The sequence below is a fragment of the Elephas maximus genome, chromosome 26 (assembly GCF_024166365.1).
Source record: "Elephas maximus indicus isolate mEleMax1 chromosome 26, mEleMax1 primary haplotype, whole genome shotgun sequence".
NCBI classification, from domain to species: domain Eukaryota; kingdom Metazoa; phylum Chordata; class Mammalia; order Proboscidea; family Elephantidae; genus Elephas; species Elephas maximus.
In genome coordinates this window covers 25,153,172-25,176,417 of record NC_064844.1, presented here as the reverse complement: position 1 = coordinate 25,176,417, position 23,246 = coordinate 25,153,172, and the positions used below count along the sequence as shown (strand labels likewise).

The 23,246-nt window shown below is 44.0% G+C and overlaps 1 protein-coding gene across 1 annotated transcript in view; it reads left to right on the top strand.

The window, feature by feature from the left end:
* GALM (galactose mutarotase) overlaps positions 1-23,246 on the top strand; it is a 68,956-nt gene that overhangs the window by 23,211 nt on the left and 22,499 nt on the right. The window contains exon 4 of the mRNA XM_049870229.1: positions 2,282-2,363. Coding sequence (XP_049726186.1) covers positions 2,282-2,363 — 82 coding nt within the window. The remainder of the gene's footprint in view (positions 1-2,281; positions 2,364-23,246) is intronic.

Sequence of the window (23,246 nt, the reverse complement as noted above, 5' to 3'; positions counted from 1 at the left end):
TCACATTTCACTGGTCAGAAGTATGCCCCATGCCCTGCCTAACCCAACCACAGAAAGGGAATTAGACCATCGTGATTGGCTTAGGCCAATCAAAAATCTAAATTCACCCCCTGGGGCTGGGGAAGGGGAGTCTCCTTCCTTAGATATATGGCCTAGAATAGGATGAATAAACAAACCAGGATTCTGTCAAGGGGTAAGCGAGTGCACTAGCAAAGGGGTTGCTTTGGCTTTTGGGTAATAACTGATAGTGTCTGTTGTATCCTGGTAAAGGTGATAAGAGCTGAATAAAGGCAGTGGTAGTGGCAATGCCCAGAAAGGTCTTTAAGGCCCCACACAAGCCAAAAAAAAAAAAAAGAGAGAGCCATAGTAGACTATAAGTGGTTAATGTTACAGAACCAGTAGCAGCTGAGCAACGTTAACCAAAACAAACACCGAACTCGGAGATGGGCCTCAAGAATTATTTGTGAATCAGCATTTCTTGCCACATTTTCATCAGCCTTGAAAGGAAATGAATCCAACAGTAATATTCTGCCTGAGTGGACCATGCCTTTTTCCAGGCCAGAAGAGCTGTAAAATGAAGCATCCTTCCCTTTAATGAAGAATGTTAGTGCTGAGTAGTGACCCGATGATGACCGTTAAGTCAGGGGAGCTCAGTAAGTGTTCCCTTCACTCCCAGGCTGCTTCCTAACATCTCAGACTCATCAGCTTATTTGGTGTATGGTTTTCACGTTGAATCACTAGCTTCCTGCCCTAGTACTAAAACACAAACAGGAAAAGGAATTTCCTTTTATTTAAAAAAAAAAAAAAAAAAGCTTTATTCAAAATAGTAAAAAACTGAAAACAGCCCAAAAGTCTATCAGCAGGAGAATAAATAAAGAAGTTGAGGTATATTCGTACAATGGAACACTATTCAACAACAAAAAGGAACAAATTACAGATGCACACAACAATATGAATGAATCTCAAAAGCATGATTTTGTGTGAAACAAGCAAAACACAAAAGGGTATATACTGTATTATTCCTTTTATATGAAGTTCTGAAACAGGCAGAACTAAATGTATAACAATAGAAACCATTACAGTGTTGTCCTCAGTGGGGCTGGGTATTAACTGGAAAGGGAGCTTGAGGGAAACTTCGGGGCAGTGGAATGTTCTGTATCTTGACTGGGATGCATGTGTTTGTCCCAGCTCAGAACTATACTCTGAAAGTCTGCATTTCATTATTTGTGTCTTACATCTTAACTAAACGTATATTTATGTAAATAAATACATGCTTACTTATTTCTTTTAAAGGAAAGGCTGCACCTGAGGAAACGGTCTGAAGACCTGTATAAATGCTAGGCCAGGAGCCCAGAGAAAGAGCCCATCTCCTCTAGGCTCCAGCCCTACTCACTGGCTTCGCTTATTCTTGAGCATTTACTAAGCAAAACCCTTCACCCAGATCCCCTTCCACATCTGCCACGAAGCTTTAAAATATACTACTATTAATAGTAAAAAATAATCTTTTGATTGGGAACATACACAGGTAAAGTATTTTCCAATTTGCAAACATCACAATAGGCCTTAACTGTTTCTCACAAGAACTCTGGAGGCATCATTATCCCAATTTTATATCAAAGAAATGAGATTCTTGGAGGTTAAGTAATTTCCCTGGGGCCATTCACTGAGAACCAGAACTAGATCCAGGCCCTCTGACCATTGACCAGTGCTTTTTATACAAGCCTCTGACCCCCCCGGGAGAGCAGGCTACATCTTTATATAGCAGGTGGGCAACCTCCCAAAAGCAGGAACCCTGTTCTGACTCCTGTGCTTCTGTCGCAGGGCAGACAGTGGGTCCTCTGGGCGGGAGGTAGGTCAGAGAAAGGGTGGCAGTGAGCCTTGGCTGTCCAGGGCCTGTATGTGACTGGGCACCACTCTCACTGTTCTAGTTTCCTGGCACGTGAGGAGAGTAGAAAACACCCTCTGCTAATAAGCCAAGGTCCAAAACGCTTTCAAACCACTGAGGTCTCTCTGACTTTGCACCTTCATAATCCCATTTAGAAGAGACAGTGCATACTGGGGTCGTACTTGAAAATGTGCTCTAAATTTATCAGTGGCTATTCTGAGGCCCTGTCTACCTACACTTAAGTGAACGTATTTAATCATTAGTCAGAGTCGAATGGGATTTTTAAAGTTTTTGTCAATGTCTAAAAATATGTCTGTAAAAGAAGTTCTAAACCAACTACATAAAATAAGATTAAGCATTAAATCTTCTTCTCTTTCTCTACTTTTTCTCTCCCAGGGTTCTCCAAATATATATGACCACGAAGTCACTATAGAAGCTGACGCTTTTTTGCCCGTGGATGAAACCCTGATTCCCACAGGTTGGTCAATTTAAACTATAAAGGTAGGCTGAGCTGGGCTATGGTTTGAGGAGCCATGAAAACTTCATTTACGTAAGATCGTTTTCCTGGCCTGCCAAAATGCCTATAATTGCCATTATTAGTCATTTATTTTGGTTAAGATTGGGAGACCATATAATTTATCATCCACACCAGGACACTTTTGAACGAGAAAGGAGATGCTAGTAATGGTTAAGCCAGGACAACAAGCATAAACTGGGAAAGCTGAAAGCAGACCGAGTCATGTGGTCACCCTTGCTGAGGCTTCAGACTCTAGAAGTCCTCTGCTACCAGGTAATCTGTTACTGCTTAGCACCTCAGCAAAGATGATTTTACTGTACGTTACCTCACCAATGCAGAACACTGAAGGAATACCACGTGGTTTTGGATAGAAGTGGAGAGGATGGGATGAGTGTACCCTGAAGAGGCGGGTACAGATAAGTTGCCTCTGAGACACAGTCAGGAGAACAGGGCCAGGCAGGGAGGGCTGAGTATCAAAAGGGAAGGTACGTGCTACCAAAGTCAGACTGTATTTGTGTGTGTCTCCTGGGTTAACTTGATTAAGATCATCTTGGTTATCACTAATTTGGTTCAAATAGGCAAATCTGTAGTGACAGAAAGTAGGTTAGTGGCTGCCAGGGACTGGGGGAGAGGGTGAATGGGGACTGACTGCTCACAGATATGGGGTTTGTTTTGGGGTTGATGAAAATGCTCTGGAGTATACAAAATACTAAAATATACGAAAAATCTGCTGAATCATATACTTTAAAATGGTTAACTTTATGGTATATGAACTATATCTCAAAAAAAAAAAGCTGGGTTCACACTGTCATCTCCAGGAGTGAGTGGTGTAGTTTATTCTAAATCATACGTACACCTCCATCTGCCTCCAGCAGTCAGGTGGAAAACAGGAGATGGCTGGCAGGGGTACTGTTATCATTTATGGCAGCTTATGGGAATTAATTTGAAGTAATTACCCCAACTATTTGCCGTGGATTTGATTACAACTCATGGCGACCCCGTGTGTGAAAGTAGAACTGTGCTCTGTAAGGTTTTTAGTGGCAGATTTCTCAGAAGTAGAGCACCAGGCCTTTGTTCCAAGGCGCCTCTGAGTGGACTCAAACCACCAACCTTTCGTTTAGCAGCTGAGTGTGTTAACCATTTGCACCACCCAATTACCCCCAAAGCCAAAAAAACCAAACCCATTGCCTTAGAGTCAATTCTGACTCATAGCGACCCTATAGGACAGAATAGAACTGCCCCGTAGAGTTTCCAAGGAGCGGCTGGTAGAGATAAACGTTCTTAATGGGATTTTGTTGAAATCAAAGATCAGGGGAGGGTACGGGGCATAATCAAAGAGAACTAAAGTAAACAAAAGTAGGCCATGAAGGGAAAGAAGAATACAAACCTTGAAAGACAAACACTCGCATCAGCTCCTCTTCCCCGGGTGGCCCACTCTCCTCATGCTACCTCTTGGCTGGCTAAGGTCTCCCATTACAGGCCTCTACCTGTGTCTGCCCATGTCTCTGAGGTGTTGCCTCATAGCTCCATTGTCAGAGTGCATATGTTCCGTGTTCCAGTCTCTCAGGGCTCTGTTCAGAGGGTCAGTCCTCTACGAGCCCTCTCTGCTGGTATACATGAAGATCAAGACTTTTCCCTTGTGTTCCCATACTAAATAAGGGTGCTACTATTTCAGTTGTCATCCCTGTTCCATTAAAGAGCTTAATATGGTATAAAATGAGCAATTAAAAGACAAAGGCACCATCTTAACCGAGTAACCAAGGTTTATATCACCAGTAATAAAACGTATTGACATCCCATGCCCCCCCCCCCCATATGATGCACTGAAGAAACACATCACTTGTATGGTATTCTGGTCAAAAATGTATAACCACAGTCCAGTCAGGAGAAAGCATCAGACAAAGCCAATTGAGGGACATTTTACAAAATAACTGGCCAGTACTTTTCAAAGGAGCCCTGGTGGCACAGTGGCTAAGTGCTCAGCTGCTAACCAAAAGGTCAGCGGTTCAGACCCACCAGCCACTCCACAGAAGAAAGCTGTGGCTGTCTGTAAAGATTTGCAGCCTTGAAAACTCTATGGGGCAGTTCTGTTCTGTCCTATAGGGTCACTATGAGGCTGAATCAGCTTGACGGCAGCAGGTTTAGTATTCTTCAAAAGTGTCAAGGTCACGAAAGACAAAGACTAAGAAGCTATTTCATAGATTGAGGCGATTAAGGAGACGTGTCAAGTAAATGTAATGTGAGATCCTATATTGGATGCTGAACAAGGAAAAGAACATTAGTGGGAAAACTGGTGAAATCCGAATAAAGTCCATAGTTTACTGATAGTATTGTACCAATGTTAATCTCTTGGTTTTGATAATTGTATCATGGTTATGTAAGATGTTAACATTAGGAGAAGCTGGGTGAAGGGTATGCAGAGATGTACTATTTTTTTGCAGAGATGTACTATTTTTGCAATCTTTCTGTAAGTCTAAAATTATTTCAAAATTAAAAAACAAAACAAAAAACCAGGGGCTTTAAGTAAGATATCATTGGACACCTGCCTTACATTAGCTAAGGGATTTTTGTTTTATTTTGTTTCCTTTAACACAATTGTATTGTGTTTATCACACTGGTAGTTCAAAATTTTTACAGGGAAAAAAGATAAGAATGTGAACCTGCATACCAAACAACAACTTCAGATAACATCAGGAATTTGAAACTCCCCTGAATGCAGTGATTACAAAACTAGTTGAAATAATTGGAGAAATAGAGATAAATGGACTAAGGTTTTTGGCATCACAGTTTTGAATGTTATCTGGGCCCCGGGGCTGGGTTTAAAGGCATTTATGTTTGCCTTGGACATCATGCTTGGTAAAGTAGAGGGTCAGCAAAAGAAAGGAAAACCCTCAACGAGATGCAACAGTGAGCTCAAACATAGCAATGATGGTGAGGGTGGCACAGGACAGAGCAGTGTTTTGTTCTGCTGTACACGGCATCTGGAAACGGTGTAGTGGTTAGGTGCTACAGCTGCTAACCAAAAGGTCGGCATTTTGAATCCATCAGGCGCTCCTTGGAAACCCTATGGGGCAGTACTACTCTGTCCTATAGGGCCGCTGTAAGTTGGAACCGTCTTGACGGCACCTAACGACGACAGCTTCAGAGCTCGTGAAAAATTCTTAATTCCCTTCTACCTATCCATAGATTAGCCAGTCCTACATAAGTTTTGCCCATTTGCCAACTGATACTTAAACAGAAATTGCAGGTTTTGAGTTTTCTTTCATTTTTTTCTCTTCTTCTTTCTCAGAAATGTGTAAAAAAAAAAAAAGAGGCTAATTATATGATTCCTTTGCACTCCTTTGCTACTGTGCATTTCAGAGACAGATAAACTCACATGTCTGACCCACTTGCAGCACGAACGAATCTCTAACAAATATCATCTGACTCTTGATACTAAGCAAAAGCCCACGAGTAAGTGGCTAATTCTGAGACTGGTCCAAAGGGCCTGCCCATCATTGGGTCACTTAGAAGTCTTTGCAGAGTGCTTCCCTTGTGCTGCTGGGCTCTCCAGGAGTTGGCAGTGTGTAGTAGAGGAGTCAGCCAGAATATTATCCATTAGTGCCAGGCTAGATGTAAGCAGAGGTCACTAGGAGACTCAGCACAGAGGGGAAGCAACTGTTGGGGAGGCTCCCTGATAGAGGAGATGAAACCCGTTGTTATCGAGTTGATTCTGACTCACAGCGACCCTATAGGACAGAGTAGAACTGCCCCATAGGGTTCCCAAGGCTGTAGTCTTTATTGAAGAAGACTGCTACATCTTTGTCGCTCAGAACGGCTGATGGGTTTGAACCGTGGATCTTTCGTTCAGCCCCCGATTGCTCTAACCACTGCATGACCAGGGCTCCTTTCTTTGTGCATATGTTCAGTTAAAAGGATGGATAGATAGGTAGGTGGGTGGGTGGGTGGGAAGGTAGGTGGGTGGGTGGGTGTGTGGGTGGAGGGGTGGGTAGGTAAGAGTTAGATAAAACCTTAAAGGACAGGTTTGCCAGGCAGTGAGGAGGAGGAAGATGTTTTGGATAAGATGGGTAACCCCAGACAGTGCGGGAACAGCAGAGCAGTTCTGGGAAGGTACTGCACTTCTGAAGCACAGAACATGTGTTTTGAGGGGCAGAAGATGGATGGATGGGCCTGCAGAGATTGCCTGGGACCATGTCAGATCCACATCAGACTCTGCAACCCTCCTGCAATCCCTGTGCTGGCCCTGGATGACCCCAGGCTGACCTGGAGTTCAAGGTGGTTCCATGCAGAACTGACTCACAGGTGTACTGGCGTCCAGATCAGACCTTTTGGTGTTTAGGCAGAACTGGACCACGAGGGAGAGGAGGCCACCTCCTGAGATGTGCTGCAAAGCCTGTTAGGGCAGCCACACTCTCTAAAGACTTCTGGGAATTGATATGCAGTATCTAGAGATTTAGAAACCCTGGTGGTGTAGTGGTTAAGAGCCATGGATGCTAACCAAAAGGTCAGCAGTTCGAATCCACCACACACTCCTTGGAAGCCCTATGGGGCAGTTCTGCTCTGTTCTATAGGGTCGCTATGAGTCGGAATCAACTCAACGGCAACGGTTTTTTGTATCTAGAGATAGTGGTTTTGCTGAATTGAGAAAAAGGAAGATACTGGCTATCTGTGAGATGAGGTGAAGGTTTATGATAATAATAAACACTTTATATATAATCCACACAGCAACCCTGCGAGGTAGTTTCTGTTACTTTTTCTTATTTAACACATATGGAAACTGTAGGACAAGGAGTTTAAGTAGCTTACTAAAGATCACCCAGTTAACAAGTGGTGGGAAGCTGGGATTCAAACCTAGGTAGTCTGGTATTAGAACTCAGGCTTTTGACTGGACTCACACAGACTTTACAGTGTGATTATATGTGAAGAAGTCTCTCTTAGGAGGAGGGGAAGAGGGGAGAAGAAATAAAAGTAAATTAATTTGTTGATTCTATAGATAGCCAAGACATCATGTAGTCAAGATATTGGAAGGAAGCCCCTCTGCCCCCAGAAAGAAACAAACAAACAAGCAAAAAAAGCTTTTGACAAGCTTTTTTTTTTTTCTCTAGGCTTATCTAATCTTTGTCTGAAGTGGGCTTTGGGTAATGGTTTCAGTTCTGGGTTAACAGAGCATCCGGGGGCCATAGTTTTGGGGGTTCCTCTTTTGACAGGCTTTTGATAGTAGTCAGTTCTTGTTTCTTTTGCCATCTTTTGTATAGGTAGCTCACAGCTTCTCTCATTGTCTCCCCCTGCCTTTAATTAATTTCTACTTTTCTGTGAAGAAAACAGAACACCAAGCTTGTTGAAATTATATTGAAAGAAGAAGAAAAAGTGTCCTAAGAAGCTTTCCTGTAACTGAAGAGCATGAATTTAACTGTCTGGCCTTGTTAGCCTGACAAGGAAGAGAAAGCAAAAAAGGAACAACCCCAAGACAGGCAAATTAAAGCTCAGAATTCTTCTCTGTAACCCTCAGGAGCTCGGAGATCATTGCCCTGTTGCAACATAGTGTGCTTGGTGGCACATCTCTTGTCTCACTGGCTCTTGACTTTCTCAGCTGCAAAATCTTGTTATAATCCAGTTATATTGAAAGTGTGTTTTCTCTGAGTGTGTGCGATGGCTATCTCTGTTGAAGAGAACAGGAAAATCACCTTGGAAAGATTTTCACCAACAGTAAAGAAAAGCTTCCCCACTTCAAGGTAGACATTAGTAATCTGGAACATTGATTTATGGTGGGGCACTTCATTTACGCAATGGTAATGAGTTCATTTGAGACCCTTTTGCCCTCCCTGGGGCTACTCTTTTTTGGTTGTGGTGAAGCTCTACAGAAGTTGGCAGTAGAAAACTACTCTACCACTATGTTGGCATCTCCTGCCTGGAGGGGAGATGAGAGGGTGGAGGGGGTTAGAAGCTGACGAAATGGACACGAAAAGAGAGAGCGGGCTGTCTCATTAGGGGGAGAGTAATTGGGAGTGTGTAGCAAGGTGTATATGAGTTTTTGTGTGAAAGACTGACTTAATTTGTAAACTTTCACTTAAAGCACAATAAAAAATTATTAGAAAAGAAAGAAAACTACCAACAATTTTGGTCTCCTTGCATAGAAATGGTTTTTACTCCATAAATCATTTCTTTGGCTCACCATCCCAGTCTTCTGCATTCCACCCCCATATTCTTGTCCATTTGTTTGTTTGCTTGCTTGCTTGTTTTTTAAATCTCTCTTCCTAGGGTCATAAAGATTCTCGTTAACTTTCCCTGGTGCTTCTGTAGAGAGAAGTGTCCGTTATCATCATTGTACTGGGGAAACAAGCCAATGCCAGGAACTCTGTAACTGAGTCATAAGAACAGATGGCAACTAAGCCATGTCTCAAGCAAGAGAATGTGTGGTAGATTTGGGGGAAGCTCAGTGCAACATTTTCGCCATGAGCTCTTTTACCATATCATCTACTTTCTTTGAATCCTGTGTGGGCTTGTCCCACATGTTTCATCTGACAAAATCACAATTTCTGTAGCTCCATTGAGTCAGCATCCTGCTGACTCCCAGCCTAGCCCCACAGGGCTTCTTCTAGTTTCGTATCTTTCCTTGGTGCAAAGATGTTTTAATAGCCCTTTCCCAGCATTTTGTGGCTGGGAAGCCACATGGTGGCTCAGTGGTTAAGAGCTCAGATGCTAACCAAAAGGTTGGCAGTTCAAATCTACCAGCCACTCCTTGGAAACCTATGGGGCAGTCCTACTCTGTCCTATAGGGTTGCTCTGAATCGGAAGCACCTTGACAGCAATGATTTGGTTTGGGTTTGGAATTTATACTTAAATTTGTTTCTTAACTATTTTCATTTGTCTTCATAAAAGCTGTAACCTGGGTTATTCTTGAGGGAAATGCTGATGCAAATCTAATCTTTGGGGGTGTTTTCATCATGGTTACAGACATTTGGTAAATAACTTTTCAGGTGGTGGGAAAACCCATCTTCATGGACTTTATAGTAGCTTTAATATGTGGCCATGGCATTTGGTAAAAGGGGGACATTCCCTACTGTGTATATTTGGGGGAGAGGTTTCCTGTCCTCCATTTTGTTTGTTACTGACCTAGTGATCTGGCATTATCCCACAGAAAAGAAAGGGATCCCCTGACATAAGTTACAGGGAACCAAAGCAAGCACAATATGATGAACTGCCCTTGTGTGTTAAACTTACAGCCCCCACATAGACCTCCACCCCAGGTAGGGCCTGAAAGAACCTCCTCTGCCTTCCCAACCACCTCTGATGCCAGTACTTTGAGTTTACTTTCCCTTTGTAATTTTAGAAAAATGATTCATCAAGGTACAGAGGCCTCTGTAAGGCTGGGAGCTCATTTTATATATGGACCAGGTGCAAGATTTGCAGCTTAGCGGTTAGGCTGGGTTTGGGTGTCAGCAGTTAGCTTAGCTTCTTCAGAGCAATTGTTTTTTGTCACCTTAAAAAAAAAAAAGCACGCAGCCCATAAAGCGTTTGCTACTAATGGGAGCACTCAAGAGGTACTCAATAAATGCTCATTTCTTTCCCTTCCCTTACTGTGGTTAGGGGCCCTGGTGGCGCAGTGGTTAAGAGCTCAGCTGCTAACCAAAAGGTCAGTAGTTCGAATCCACCAGCCGCTCGTTGGAAACCCTGTGGGGTAGTTTTGCTGTGTCCTGTAGGGTTGCCATGAGTTGGAATCAACTCAGTGGCAACAGGTTTGGTTTTGGTTTTTTGGTCTTAGGCTGGGCTCTCTAGAGAAGCATAACCAGTGAAGCTTCTATATGTATATATATAGAGAGAGAGAGAGAGATTTATATCAAGGAAATGGCTCACGTGGTTGTAGAGGCTGGAAAGTTCCAAGTTCACGGGTCAGGCTGGAGGCTTCTCCAGATTCACGTAGCTGCAGGGGCTGATGAATCCAAGATCAGCAGGTCAGACAATGGGCCTCTGGCTCACAGGCTGTGTAGGCTAACAAATCCCAAGATTGACAGGTAAGCTCACAGACTGCAGAGGCTGAAGAATCCCAAGATCAGCAGGTAAGCTGCTAGCTCACATCCCAAGAACCAGAGGGGAGGTGAACAGGAGCCAGGTGCAAGATCCAAAGCAAGCAAAAGCCCATGAACCTTGCTAGAAAGTCCACCTATATTGAATGCAGGCTACACCCCCAAGGAAATTCCTTTTCAACTGATTGGCTCCTCACAGCAGATCCCATCATGGCGATGATCACGTTATATCAGATCTCATCATGGCGGTGATTACATAACTATATGACTGCCAAACTACATCATAACCGCCAAACCACTGAGAATTATGGCCCAGCCAAGTTGCCACACAACTTTAACAATTACAGGCATCTTAAGGTCCTCTTGAGTGTGTTGTATTTGTTGCTGTCAGGGCTGTCCCTGTAGTTTCCCAGAAGTCAAATTGCTAGAAGCTATGTACCAGGATGACAGGTATATAACTGATTGTCTAGAGATAGAGAGGAGCCCTGGTGGTGCAGTGGTTAAGAGCTCAGCTGCTAAGTAGTAGGTCCGTAGTTCAAATCCACCAGCCACTCCTGGGAAACCCTATGGGGCAGTTCTACTCTGTCCTGTAGATTCACTATGAGTCGGAATCAACTCGACAGTGGGTCTGGTTTTGGTTTCAGAGATAGAGAAGACCAGTGCCAAGTCCCTGTGCTACCTTATCAGACATTTAGCTTCAGGACCTGAGTCCAGTGTCCTGCCCTGTGGCAGCAAGAGGAAGCTGGCCCCTGATACACTGCCCAGGAACTAAGCCAGCTACATGTGAACAAGTGAGAAATTTCAAACCTTCAGTTTCTCCAGGGATTAGTGCACTCCTAGGGTTGTAAATATTACGTTTCACCCTTTCACTTTACAGAGTTGCAAGGCCAGATAATCTGAGCAACTCATAATTCATCACCCAGCAAGATGTTAGGGCGTATACAACACAGTGCATGTACTAAGGTGCAGCGTGTGGCCTTTCTAGCCATGGTTTTGTAACTCCCATTCAGGTGATTGTGTAATGGGGGTAATCTACCAAGGGGATTGGTCAGTTTTGCCCTAAAAGAGAGTCAATTCCAGAGCAGAGGGGAGGTTCCTACCACCACCAAGGAAGAACAGCCAAGAGCGGAGAGCATGTGTTTGGACCCAGGATCCTTGCTCTGAGAAGCTCCTGGAAGCAGGAGACCGAGAGAGAGAGAGAGAACAAGCTGTAACCCTGAAACCAGTGAGAAATGGTGGCAGCAGAGACCCAGCAGGAAACAGTGCAGTGGGCTTCACCACCCACAGAGAGAACACTGAGTGCCTTTAGGTAGAGGCCTAGGGCCAGGGAGAGGCGTGCCTGTGAGCATGGTTGGGAAGAGGCTATCCTGATGGAAGAACTGTATCCTGAATGTTCTGAGCCTGAACTGTAACTGTTACTTACCTAATAAGCTCCATAATAGCCAGCATGGTCTGTGAGTTCTGTGTGGCCATTGCAACAAATTACCAAACCCAGCAGAGAAGTAGAGAGTGCTGTGCGAGGGACTTGGTGTCAGAGTTAGTAAAGATGGCGGAGAGAGGAGGCTTGTTTGGCCTCCACCTCATGGGAGTCAGTCTTGTGCTGTTGATCTTGGTTCTCTTTCCCCCTTGTGCAGTTGGAAGAGGTAAGGCACTGTCCCCAAGCCATTTTTTACCTAAGGATATGTCTTTAAAGGCATTTACAGCACTTAGTTTTTGTTTTTTCTCTCCCTTTTGTTACTTAGCTGCTCTTTATTTGTAGTAGTAGATAAGAAATTAAGAAAGCAAAAATGAATGCTTTGACTAGGTCTTTTGCCTCTTAAAGTAATATTAGTAAAATTCCATCTTATTCTTTTCTTTGAAGAAGGTGCTATTTATTTTTATAAAAAATTTACCCAATCTTTCTGCTGTCCCCCAGCCCGTCTGTGATCACTTGCAGTTCTGGCTGCTCTCAGTTTTTGAAAGCTCATTCTAAAATTACATAGAAGCAACCCCATTTTGACAAGATTAGAATTCTGCAAGTAACCGCTTACCCCAGGCTGTGGCGAGAGGCCCAGCAATACCCTTGTATTTTATTTCAACCTCTCTAGTTTCAACCTACGGTTCAGTTGAACTATGTCTCTGCCCAGGAGAAATAACAAATTCCAAACTAGTCTTCTGGTCTCAGAGATACTGCAAATGAAGACTGTTTTGATCTTAATGTATTAGCATTTGGGTTTTAATCTTTCTAGATCTCCTTACAGAAAATTCTCTTCAACGTTCTAAAATATTGGACATAATATTAGTTTCAACTAACCATCAGTGTGCTGCCTCTTTCATTTTCCTCCCCACTTCCCGTGTCATTAGTCTTCAGGCCTTGCTGATTTTTAGCTCCTATGTATTTCTCAACTCTGCCTCCTCAGCATGTGCTGTTGCTTATCTGACTCCATCTCCATTGCCACTGCCCTGGTTTAGGCTGTCTTTTCTTGTGTAGATCAGTGCCTGACTTCTATGAATGGCTTCTAATGAATGAATGAATGAATCTGGATAATAACTCCCTAACTGGAAAAAAAAAAAAAAAAAAAAACTCTTGAAATCTTTACTCTGTTTGGTTACCAAAGTTAATAAGCGTAAATCTTACTTTAATGCTCTCCAGCTTAAAAGACCCTTTGGATGGCTCCCAGGCCAGACACCAGCTGCCTCCGCAGGCCTATCTCCCACCACGCCTCACTTGTCTTCTCGCTCACAGGGTGCTCTGGTTTAGTCCTCCTCTCACCTACAGGGACCGCCCAACTCCCCCTCTGTGCTGCATGAGCCTCTGCTCTTCCTTCAAGACTCATACTTTCTCCTCAGAAGCCCTTCCCCGACTTCCTGGAAACAATATTCTTGTTGCTTGTGGGTTTTGTAATGGTGTCAGCTGTTCAGAGTTCACCATATACAGAGTCTTGCTTATCTGCGCCTCCACTGTCTTCTCAGGAGGTCTACAATTTCCAGATCTTAAATCGGGAACTTGAAGGGAGCGTCGGGCTTGGTCTCTTTGGGTTGAAGCTAGAGAATTAATTTATACTCAACCCAAAAATGAAACCAAATAATAGCTAATCTACAACCTAGGAAAGCTGCTTCTTCCTTTACCCCCACATTTGGTCTTTCTCCCCCTTTCCCCTTTACATTTTTTTTTTTCTGTATTATTTTTCTTTTTTAATAATATTTTATTGTGTTTTTGGTCAAAGTTTACACAGCAAATTCGGTTCTCTTTAACAATTTCTGTGCTTATTGTTCAGTGACATTGGTTACATTTTTCACAATATGTCAGCATTCCCATTATTACCATTCTGGTTTTACCATTTCATTAATCTAGCTTCCCTGCCCCTCTTCCTTTTTACATTTGTTTTTAAACGTAATATATTAAAGCAGTACTATGTGATGACTTGGGAGTCAGAAAACCTGGATACAGGTCTCTGTCTATTCTGCTACCCACTAGCTGTTGACCTCAAGTCAGTCATGTAAATCCTCTGGGCCTCATCAACCTAATCTATAAAATCTAATTAGATGAACTCCAAAGTCCCATTTCTAACTCTGACTCAGAGATCACGCTGAATCTCAAAACCAGATATTCTTAACTGGGGCCCTTAGACAGCTGGCATGATGAAAGAATTTCAAGGGATTCATAAGCCTCTAAAATTCTTTGTAAAATGCTGTATGAGTTAGCTTATCATCCTGGTCCTGCAGAGGAGCTTTCTGGTCTTTTTTTTTCATCTCTTAGGATAATGATAGCCTATGGTTGCCCTTGGATTGAGTATACCATGGACCGCCAAGAGAATGAACAAATCTGTCTTGGAACAAGTACAGCCAGAATGTTGCTTAGGAGCAAGGATAGTGAGACTTCGCCTCACATACTTCGGACATGTTATCAGGAGGGGTCAGTCCCTGGAGAAGGACATCATGCTTGGTAAAGTAAAGGGTCAGCGAAAAAGAGGAAGACCCTCAACGAGATGGATTGACACTGTGGCAGCAACAGTGGGCTCAAGCGTAACAACGATTGTGAGGATGACGAAGGACCAAGCAGTGTTTTGTTCTGTTGTGCATAGGGTCGCTATAAGTTGGGTAGCACCTAACAACAACATGGTTGCCCTACCACATATATTTATACGTAAAGGAAGCTATCATTTTTGTTAATAGCAATTGTGCATTTTCCGTTTTGTAGTCTTAAGAGTGGGTTATTTTCTGACTCATCACCATTAAATTTCCTGAAGAGAGTGAGAAGGCTCACTAGAGCAGAAAGACGCAACACCGAGAAGAAAAACAACTTCCCTAAGGTCACTCAGCAGGAAGTCACTCATAAGCAACAGCGGTACAGGACTTTTGGTTGGATGGCCAGCTTTCCACTTTCTGCTTGATCGGATGAATGAAGTAGCCTTCAAATATCCACCAGCCCTTGACCCCGTCAGGATTCTAGGCCTGGGCATAGTCTGTGGAGTGCAGAAACAGGCAAGTGCACAGGGGCTGCCCTGTAAACAGAAAGCCAGAGTACCATGTTCTGGTCATCACCCTGCCCTTAGCTCTGCAGCTTTGAAGATGAGCCCCTTCAGCTCCACATCTACCCCTCAAGTTTCTTGTTTTTCCCTTCTCATCACCTGGTGATATTGAGTACCTACTGTGTGCCAGGCACTGTGCCAGCCCCAGGGAAGCAATTTGAACAAAATGGATGAGTCCTGTCCACATGGAGAACACACAGTCATGGACACAGCACAGGTCCTGTCCTCAAATAAATAAGGCTACAGTTAAGAAAGTAACTTGAATAACACTAAAAAAAAAAAAAAGTAACTCATGACATTGGATCTTATGGGATGCTGTTTTCTCTGGAGCCATGTATTCTATGACACTTTACTCCTAGACAGTGTCTAAGGAGGTTCTATACCAAAACTCCAAGGACTTCTTCTGGTTGCGGTAATACTCTCCAAGGGAGTGCATTACTGAATCACTCTTTATAAAGTGGTCCCAAGAATAGTGTTGCGAAGTTCCAGAGCTGCTTATGCTCTCTGCCAGAAAACGTATCACTGCTACAAGATTGGCAACCGTGAGCCAGCATGGTGGAAATTTTGGCAGGAAGAAAGCTCAAAAATTAGCACTTGGCCAAGCAGTGTGTAATCCCTGTGGAAACTGCAGACTAACATCAAGTAAATTTGTCAGAGGAGGAGCTGTTTGCTAGAGCTTTGGCCACCGGCTTTGGAGAGCTAACTGTTTAACCTTCTCCCTCCAGATCTGGACAGTGGCTGGCTCTAGTTCATTCCCGGTACAGGACAATCCTTAGAGGGCTTCCCGTTCTGAAGAGGCTGAGGAGTAACTGTGAGCTTTGAACCATGGGCCTGAAGCTGACATGATTCAAGTGATGTCACAGAGCAGACTTGCATTCAGTTCAGTTAACATTTACGGAGCACCTACATACTGCTACATGCTGCCTGAGGCACTGGCCATAGAAAAATAGTCACAGTATCTCTGCCCTTGAGAAGCTCACAGGGGGTGGGAGAATCTAATGTGGTCAGGACAATATTAGAAATAATGTCCAGGGGAGCTAAGGGAGCATAGAAGCGAGGGTTGGCACATGCTTTTCCCAGGAGATTGCTCTGAGCTGTGAAAAGCTTCTTAGTGTCTGCGAAGATCTAGCAACAAGGAGAGTGATGGCACAGAATGTTGGAATGGAGGCGGATGTTAAGCCAAGAGGCTACTAGAGAGGCAGTTGGGCAGGGCAAGGGCTAGGGTGAGACAGGCTGAGCAAGGTGCCTCAGGTGTAAAATTTAAGGTGCCACTCACTCTCAGGGTCGTGCATGTGCAGGCTCAGCACCTGAGAGTGAGTGCTTCCTTAAACTTTGTTCCCTAGGCACCTGGTTGCTTCACTCTGGTGCTAGCATTGCAGTTGGGCACAGTAATGGTGGGCCTTCTAAGGAGCCGGGATTTTATCTTTATATCATGAAGGACTTTGAAGAGTTTTAAGACTGGCATTTTAGAAATATTACCCAAGCAACTGTTGGGGTTGGGACTTAAGACAGACACCAATTAAGAGACTTTTTTTTTTTTTTAAACTTTAAAGAACGGGAATTTATTTTCTCACAGTTCTGGAGCTAAAAGTCAAAATCAGGGTCTCAGCTGTGTCAGTTCCTTCTGTGAGCCTCTTCCCTAGTTTCTGGTGTCTGCTGGTGATCCTTCTTTTGTTTGTACATGGGTCCTTACGTGGCGTCGTACCCTGTGTGTGTCGTATCTCTGTCTGTACTCCCCTTTATAAGACACCACTTGGAAGGGATTAGGTTTAGGACCCACCTTACTCTGGTATGACCTTAAGTGGCTATTTTAATCATCCAAGAGAGATGAGAAGGGCCTAACTAGGGATCAAGTGGAAAGAAATGTAGCTTATACTATTTAGGAGGTGAAAATCAGGCAGCCTGACGGAATGTAGTGGGTGAGGAAGCAGGAGGGATCTGTGGTGGGTCCTAGGTTTCTAGGGCAGCTCCTGGGTAGTAGAGATGGAGATATTGAGTAGTAAATATAGGAAGTGGAGGAGCCTGCATGGGGTGGTGGTAATGGTAGATTTAGTCTCAGATATATTTGGTGTTAAGGTGCGTGAGGGGCATCCAGGGGAGATGTCTGATTGGATAGATGAGCAGTTAGATAGACGAGTATAATGTTACGAGAGAAATAAAGACTGAAGATAGAAATCAGCATGTACTTTGAAGATTAAGCCGTGTGGATTTCCTGGGCAGGAAACATAGATTAAGAAGAGAAATAGTCTGAACCCAGTGAACCCTAGAGAGCACCGATATTTGAGGTGCAAGAAAGACTCCCAGTAAATGCTCAGAGATAGAAGGAGGAGAAGAAGAGAAAGTGTCCTGGAAGTGTCAGTACTCCAGAGGTTGAGTCACAGGAGACCTGGAGGAAGAGCATGGGCTTTAGAAGTTGTAGTTGCTGGCCCCATTTGATGGAGTGATGAGGGCAGAAGCCAGATCATGGCAATTTGAGGAGTAACAGAAAGTGAAGGGAGAGAGTCAAGGAGTGTAGGCCAGTGAGTGGTTTCCAACTGAGGCACCAATCCTTTTTTTATTTTTTTAATATTTTTTTATTGTACTTTAGATGAAGGTTTACAGAGCAAACTAGTTTCTCATTAAACAATACACATTATGTTTTGTGACATTGGCTGCCAGCCTCATGATATGTCGACACTCTCTCCTTCTCGACCTTGGGTTCCCCGTTACCAGCTTTCCTGACCCTTCCTGCCTTCTCATCCTTGCCTCTGGACTAGTATGCCCATTTAGTCTCCTTTTGTTTTATGGGCCTGTCTAATCTTTGCCTAAAGGGTGAACCTCAGGAGTGACTTCATTACTGAGCTAAAAGGGTATCCTGGGCCCATACTCTCGGGGTTTCTCCAGTCTCTGTCAGTCCAGTAAGTCTGGTGTTTTTTTCTTTTTCTTGTTTTATGAGTTGGAATTTCGTTACACATTTTTCTCCAGCTGTATCCTGGACCCTTTATTGTGATCCCTGTAAAAGCAGTCAGTGGTGGTAGCTGGGCACAATCTAGTTGTGCTAGACTCAGTCTGGTGGAGGCTGTGGTAATTGTAGTCCATTAGTCCTTTGGACTAATCTTTCCCTTGTATCTTTAGTTTTCTTCATTCTCCCTTGCTCCAGATGGGGTGAGACCAGTGGGGTATCTTAGATGGCCACTCACAGGCTTTTAAGACCCCAGGCGCTACTCACCAAAGTAGAATGTAGAAGATTTTCTTTATAAACTATGTTATGCCAGTTGAGCTAGATGTTCCCTGAGACCATGGTCCCCACAGCTCTCAGCCCAGTAATTCGGTCCCTCAGGGAGTTTGGATGTATCTATGGAGCTTCTGTGACCTTGCCTTGGACAAGTTGCGGCGGCTTCCCCAGTATTGTATACTGCCTTTCCCTTCACCAAAACCCAAAGTTACCACTTGTCTATTTAGTGTTTTTCCATCCCCACCCCTCCCCTTCCTTGTAACCATCAAAGATCGTTTCTTTTTGCATGTAAACTTTTTCAGGAGTTTTTATAGTAGTGGTCTCATACAATATTTGTCCTTTTGTGATTGACTTATTTCACTCAGCATAACGCCCTCCAGATTCATCCATGTTGTGAGATGCTTCACAGATTCATCACCGTTCTTTATTGTTGCACAGCATTCCATTGTGTGTATGTACCATAGTTTGGTTTTCCATTCACTTGTTGATGGGAACCTAGGTTGTTTCCATCTTTCTGTTATTGTGAACAGTGCTGCAGTGAACATGGGTGTGCATATGTCTATTCATGTGATGGATCTTACTTCTCTAGGATATATTCCTAGGAGTGGGATTGCTGGATCATATAGTATTTCTATTTTTAGCTTTTTAAGGAGGCACCGTATCATTTTCCAGAATGGTTGTACCATTTTGCATTCCCATCAGCAGTGCATAAGAGTTCCAGTCTCGCCCCAGCCTCTCCAACATTTGTTATTTTCTGCTTTTTTGATTTGTGTGAGGCACCATTCTTGAATACACAATCCTGGGTCCCACCCCAGAGATTCTAAAGCACTCACTTTAGCATGGGGCCAGGGAATCTGTACATTCTAAAAGCTGCCAAAGAAAGTTATTGGAAGCCACTGGTGTTGACCAATCTGTCAAAAGGCTGTGGAAGAAAAACACATAATAATAAATGTTGGAGAGGTTGTGGAGGACTGGAACACTTATACACTGCTGGTGGGAATATAAAATAGTACAAACACTTTGGAAATCAATTTGGTACTTCCTTAAAAAACTAGAAATAGAACTACCATACCATCCAGCTATCCCACTCCTTGGAATATATCCTAGAGAAATAAGAGCCTTTACACGAACAGATATATGCACACCCATGTTCATTGTAGCACTGTTTACAATAGCAAAAAGTTGGAAGCAACCAAGGTGCCTATCAGCAGATGAATGGATAAATAAACTATGGTATACTCACACAATGGAATACTACACATCGATAAAGAACAGTGTTGAATCCATGGAACATTTCATAACATGGATAAACCTGGAAGACATTATGCTAAGTGAAATTAGTCAATTGCAAAAGGACAAATATTGTATAAGACCACTATTATAAGAACTGGAGAAACAGTTTAAACAGAGAAGAAAATATTCTTTGATGGTTACGAGAGAGGGGAGGGAAGAAGGGAGGGAAGGAGAGGGGTGTTCACTAGATAGTAGATAAGTTTTATTTTAGGTGAAGGGAAAGACAATACACAATACAGGAGAAGTCAACAAAAATGGACTAAACCAAAAGCAAAGAAGTTTTCCAGATAAACTGAACGCTTCAAAGGCCAGCATAGCAGGGGCAGGGATTCGAGGACCATGGTTTCAGGGGACATCTAAGTCAATTGGCATAATAAAATCTATTAAGAAAACACTCTGCATCCCACTTAGGAGAATGGCGTCTGGGGTCTTAAACACTAGCAAGCAGCCATCTAAAATGCATCATTTGGTCTCAACCCACCTGGAGCACGGAAGAATGAAGAACACCAAAGACACAAGGTAATTATGAGCCTAAGAGACAGAAAGGACCACATAAATCAAAGGCTACATCAGCCTGAGACCAGAAGAACTAGATGTTTCCTGGCCACAACCGATGCCTGCCCTGACAGGGAACTCAACAGAGAAATCCCAAGGGAGCAGGAGAGCAGTGGGATGCAGAGCCCAAATTCTCATAAAAAGACCAGACTTAGTGGTCAGACTGGGACTGGAGGGACCCCAGAGGCCATGGTCCCCAGACCTTCTGTTAGCTCAAGACAAGAGCCATTCCCAAAGCTAAGTCTTCAGACAGGGATTGGACTGGAATAGGGGATGGAAAATGATACTGGTGAAGAACGAGCTTCTTGGATCAAGTGGACACATGACACCATGTTGGCATCTCCTGTCTGGAGGGGGGATCAGAGGGGAGAGGGGGCCAGAAGCTACCCGAATGGACACGAGGAGAGAGAGTGGAGGGAAGAACTGTGCTGTCTCATTGGAGGGAGAGCAATTAGGAGTATATGGCAAGATGTATGTAAATTTTTGTATGAGAGACTGATCTGATCTATAAACTTCCATTTAAAGCAAAATAAAAATGAATTTTAAAAAACGCTGTGGAAGACAGAAGAGAGGATGCCTCCATGAGGTGGAGATGCAGGTTTTTAGGGAAAGAGGGAAAGGTTTTAGGGAAGGAGGATCTGATTTAGGACAAGTAACCGTACCATACCATACTCGTTGCCATCAAGTCGATTCCCACTCATGGCGACCCTATCAGACAGAGTAGAGCTGCCTCATAGGGTTTCCAAGGAGCAGCTGGTGGATTTGAACTGCATACCTTTTGGTTAGCAGCCATAGCTCTTGACCACTGTGCCACTAGGACAAATAAAGTGCCTGTGAAGGGGTACTGAGAATCCCTGAATTTGTAGTGATCCCAGTTGGTGCTTCTGTGGGTTTTCTCCAGTTTCTCTCAGCTGCAGGGAGTCAGGAACAGAGAAGGTGGATTGTGAGATGACCCACAGTTGGGGTTTTGTCAAGTCAGAGAGGTAGAAGGACAGGGTATAAGGCAGATCAGTAAGGAGGTTACTAGCCAGGTCATGACAGTGGGCCGCAGGTAGGCAGTGAAGGATGTGAAGGGTGTAAAGGACATAATATGGTCAGAGGCCTGAAGACCAGGGGAATATGGCGGCACCAGGGGCCTGGAAGCCCCAGGAGGAGAGCAGGTCTAGTGGGAATGCCCATGCAACTTGCAGGAAGGCTAGGAGGCTGCAGACAGGGTGGGTGACTGAAGGGCAAAGTTTCTACTGATTGGCAAATCCCAAGATACCATCCTGCTAGAGGCCTGGAATGAAAAATTTCCTGCCATGAAAATGCCTCCCGTGAACCTAACCGTGAAGTGTAAAATCACCTTTTCACCTGAAAACAGCATTCAGCTCGGTTTAGCATTTTATGCTTCAGGTGTCATTTCCATTACATGGATATAATATCAGTACATATTCAGATATAATATCCAAAAGCCGATACCCTACCCTGGTGCAAGTCAAAGTAAAATCAGAAAATGCTCGGTGGAAAAAGAAAGAAAAAAAAAAGCAGTAGAATAAAGCCACAAACTAAAAGCCTTGACAGAGGGAAGGGAAAAAACTGTAGCACAGACAAGCTTTGAGGTTGTGTGAGCTCTGAAAATTTATAGAAATGTTGCCTTAAAAAAAAACCCTCGATGCTTTAGTTGCCAACCACTGAAATGAAGGCAAAATTCTCACAGAGTGTTACTTTTAATTATCGTTCTCTTTATGTTATTTCCTAAAATAATAACTGGCATTCTAGAGATGATTTACTAAGATGGCTTAATTAGCTGTCAGGTGAGTACCTGTGCCCATGAGCACCATTATCGCCCGGCTTCCTTATGCAAATCTGATCGACTGTTCTGAGCCTGACTAGCTAAAGAAACAGACAGACATAACTGGAGCAGCTGGGCTAGAAGCACAGCTGGCCGTCCCCACGGAGACCAGACTCCAGCACCTAGGCACGCTCTTCCTGTTGCCCCAGCCGGCGTTCCTCCTCACTTGTTTTTCAGAGATGAATGCAGCGATGCATCTGAGCTTGGATCTCCCTTAGATGATCACCACATCACTGCTTTTCCTCTTCCGTGTGCACCCAGATCACCAGGGGAACTTGTTAAAATGCAGGTTCTGACTCGGTAGGTCTGGGGAGGAGACTCAGAGTCGATTGTAACCTGCCCCCACCTCCAGGTGATACCTATGCTGATGGTCTTTGGTTTGCATTGGGAAGAGCTATTTAAAAAGCCTCGGAAGAAAGGCCCAGGGATGTGCTTCTGAAAGGTTGTCGTCGTTGTTGGTTGCCCTCAAGTCGATCCGTGTGTGTAAAGTAGAACTACTCCATACGGTTTTCGAGACTGTGTTTTGGAAGCAGATTGTCTGGCCTGCCTTCTCAGGCACCTCTGGGTGAGCTCAACCTTTGGCTCGTAGTCAAACACTTAACTGTTTGTGTCACCTAGGGACCTTCCAAAAGGTCACAGCCTTGCAATCCCTGTGGAGCAGTTCTCTGCAAACATGGGGTCACCATGAGTCAGAGCAGGCTTGACGGCAGCTAACAACACCAAAAGCCCCAGGTGACATTGGCCTTTGTTGCTTTTTCCCTTTTTATCACTCATCCCTCCCCTTTTGTCTCCCTCCCCAACAACCCCGTGCCCTTGTGGTATCCCCTAAGCTCCCTGTATTCCCCTCCCCTGTCAGCACTGCACACCCCCAACTGGGCCTTTCTCATCAAAAGCCATTTTCTGTAGGCCCTTCTCAGCCAATGGCCTCCCTAGATAAGACAAGCTAAAATTTTAATTAAAAAAAAGAGAGAAATACCCAAAAGAATACAGTGTATCCTTGAACGGAACAACCTGCTTTGTTATTTTGTTACTTGGGACCAATGGACTGATAGCCCTGTAACGCCATAGTTGGAAAGGACCTTGTTTTCTCCAGCCACCAGCCACCTGTCTAATATTTGAATCCCAGAACTAAGAGCTCTGCTGGTACTCAGATACCTCCAGGACAGGGTGCTCACTGCCCTTAGAGGCAGATCCTGGGCCAGCACGTCAGAATGGCCTTCCTCATGTTGAGCTCAGTCCTGCCTGGAGATGACCCCCAACTGGCTTATTGCTGGGCCTTGGGTCCCTACAGAGCAGGCATAGGGTGTTAGAAATCAGCTATCATGTCCCCCCGAGGCTTGTCTTCTTTAGGCAAAACATCGCTGGTTCATCTGGCTATTCTTTGTATACCACAGTTTGGCCATTGTGATCCTC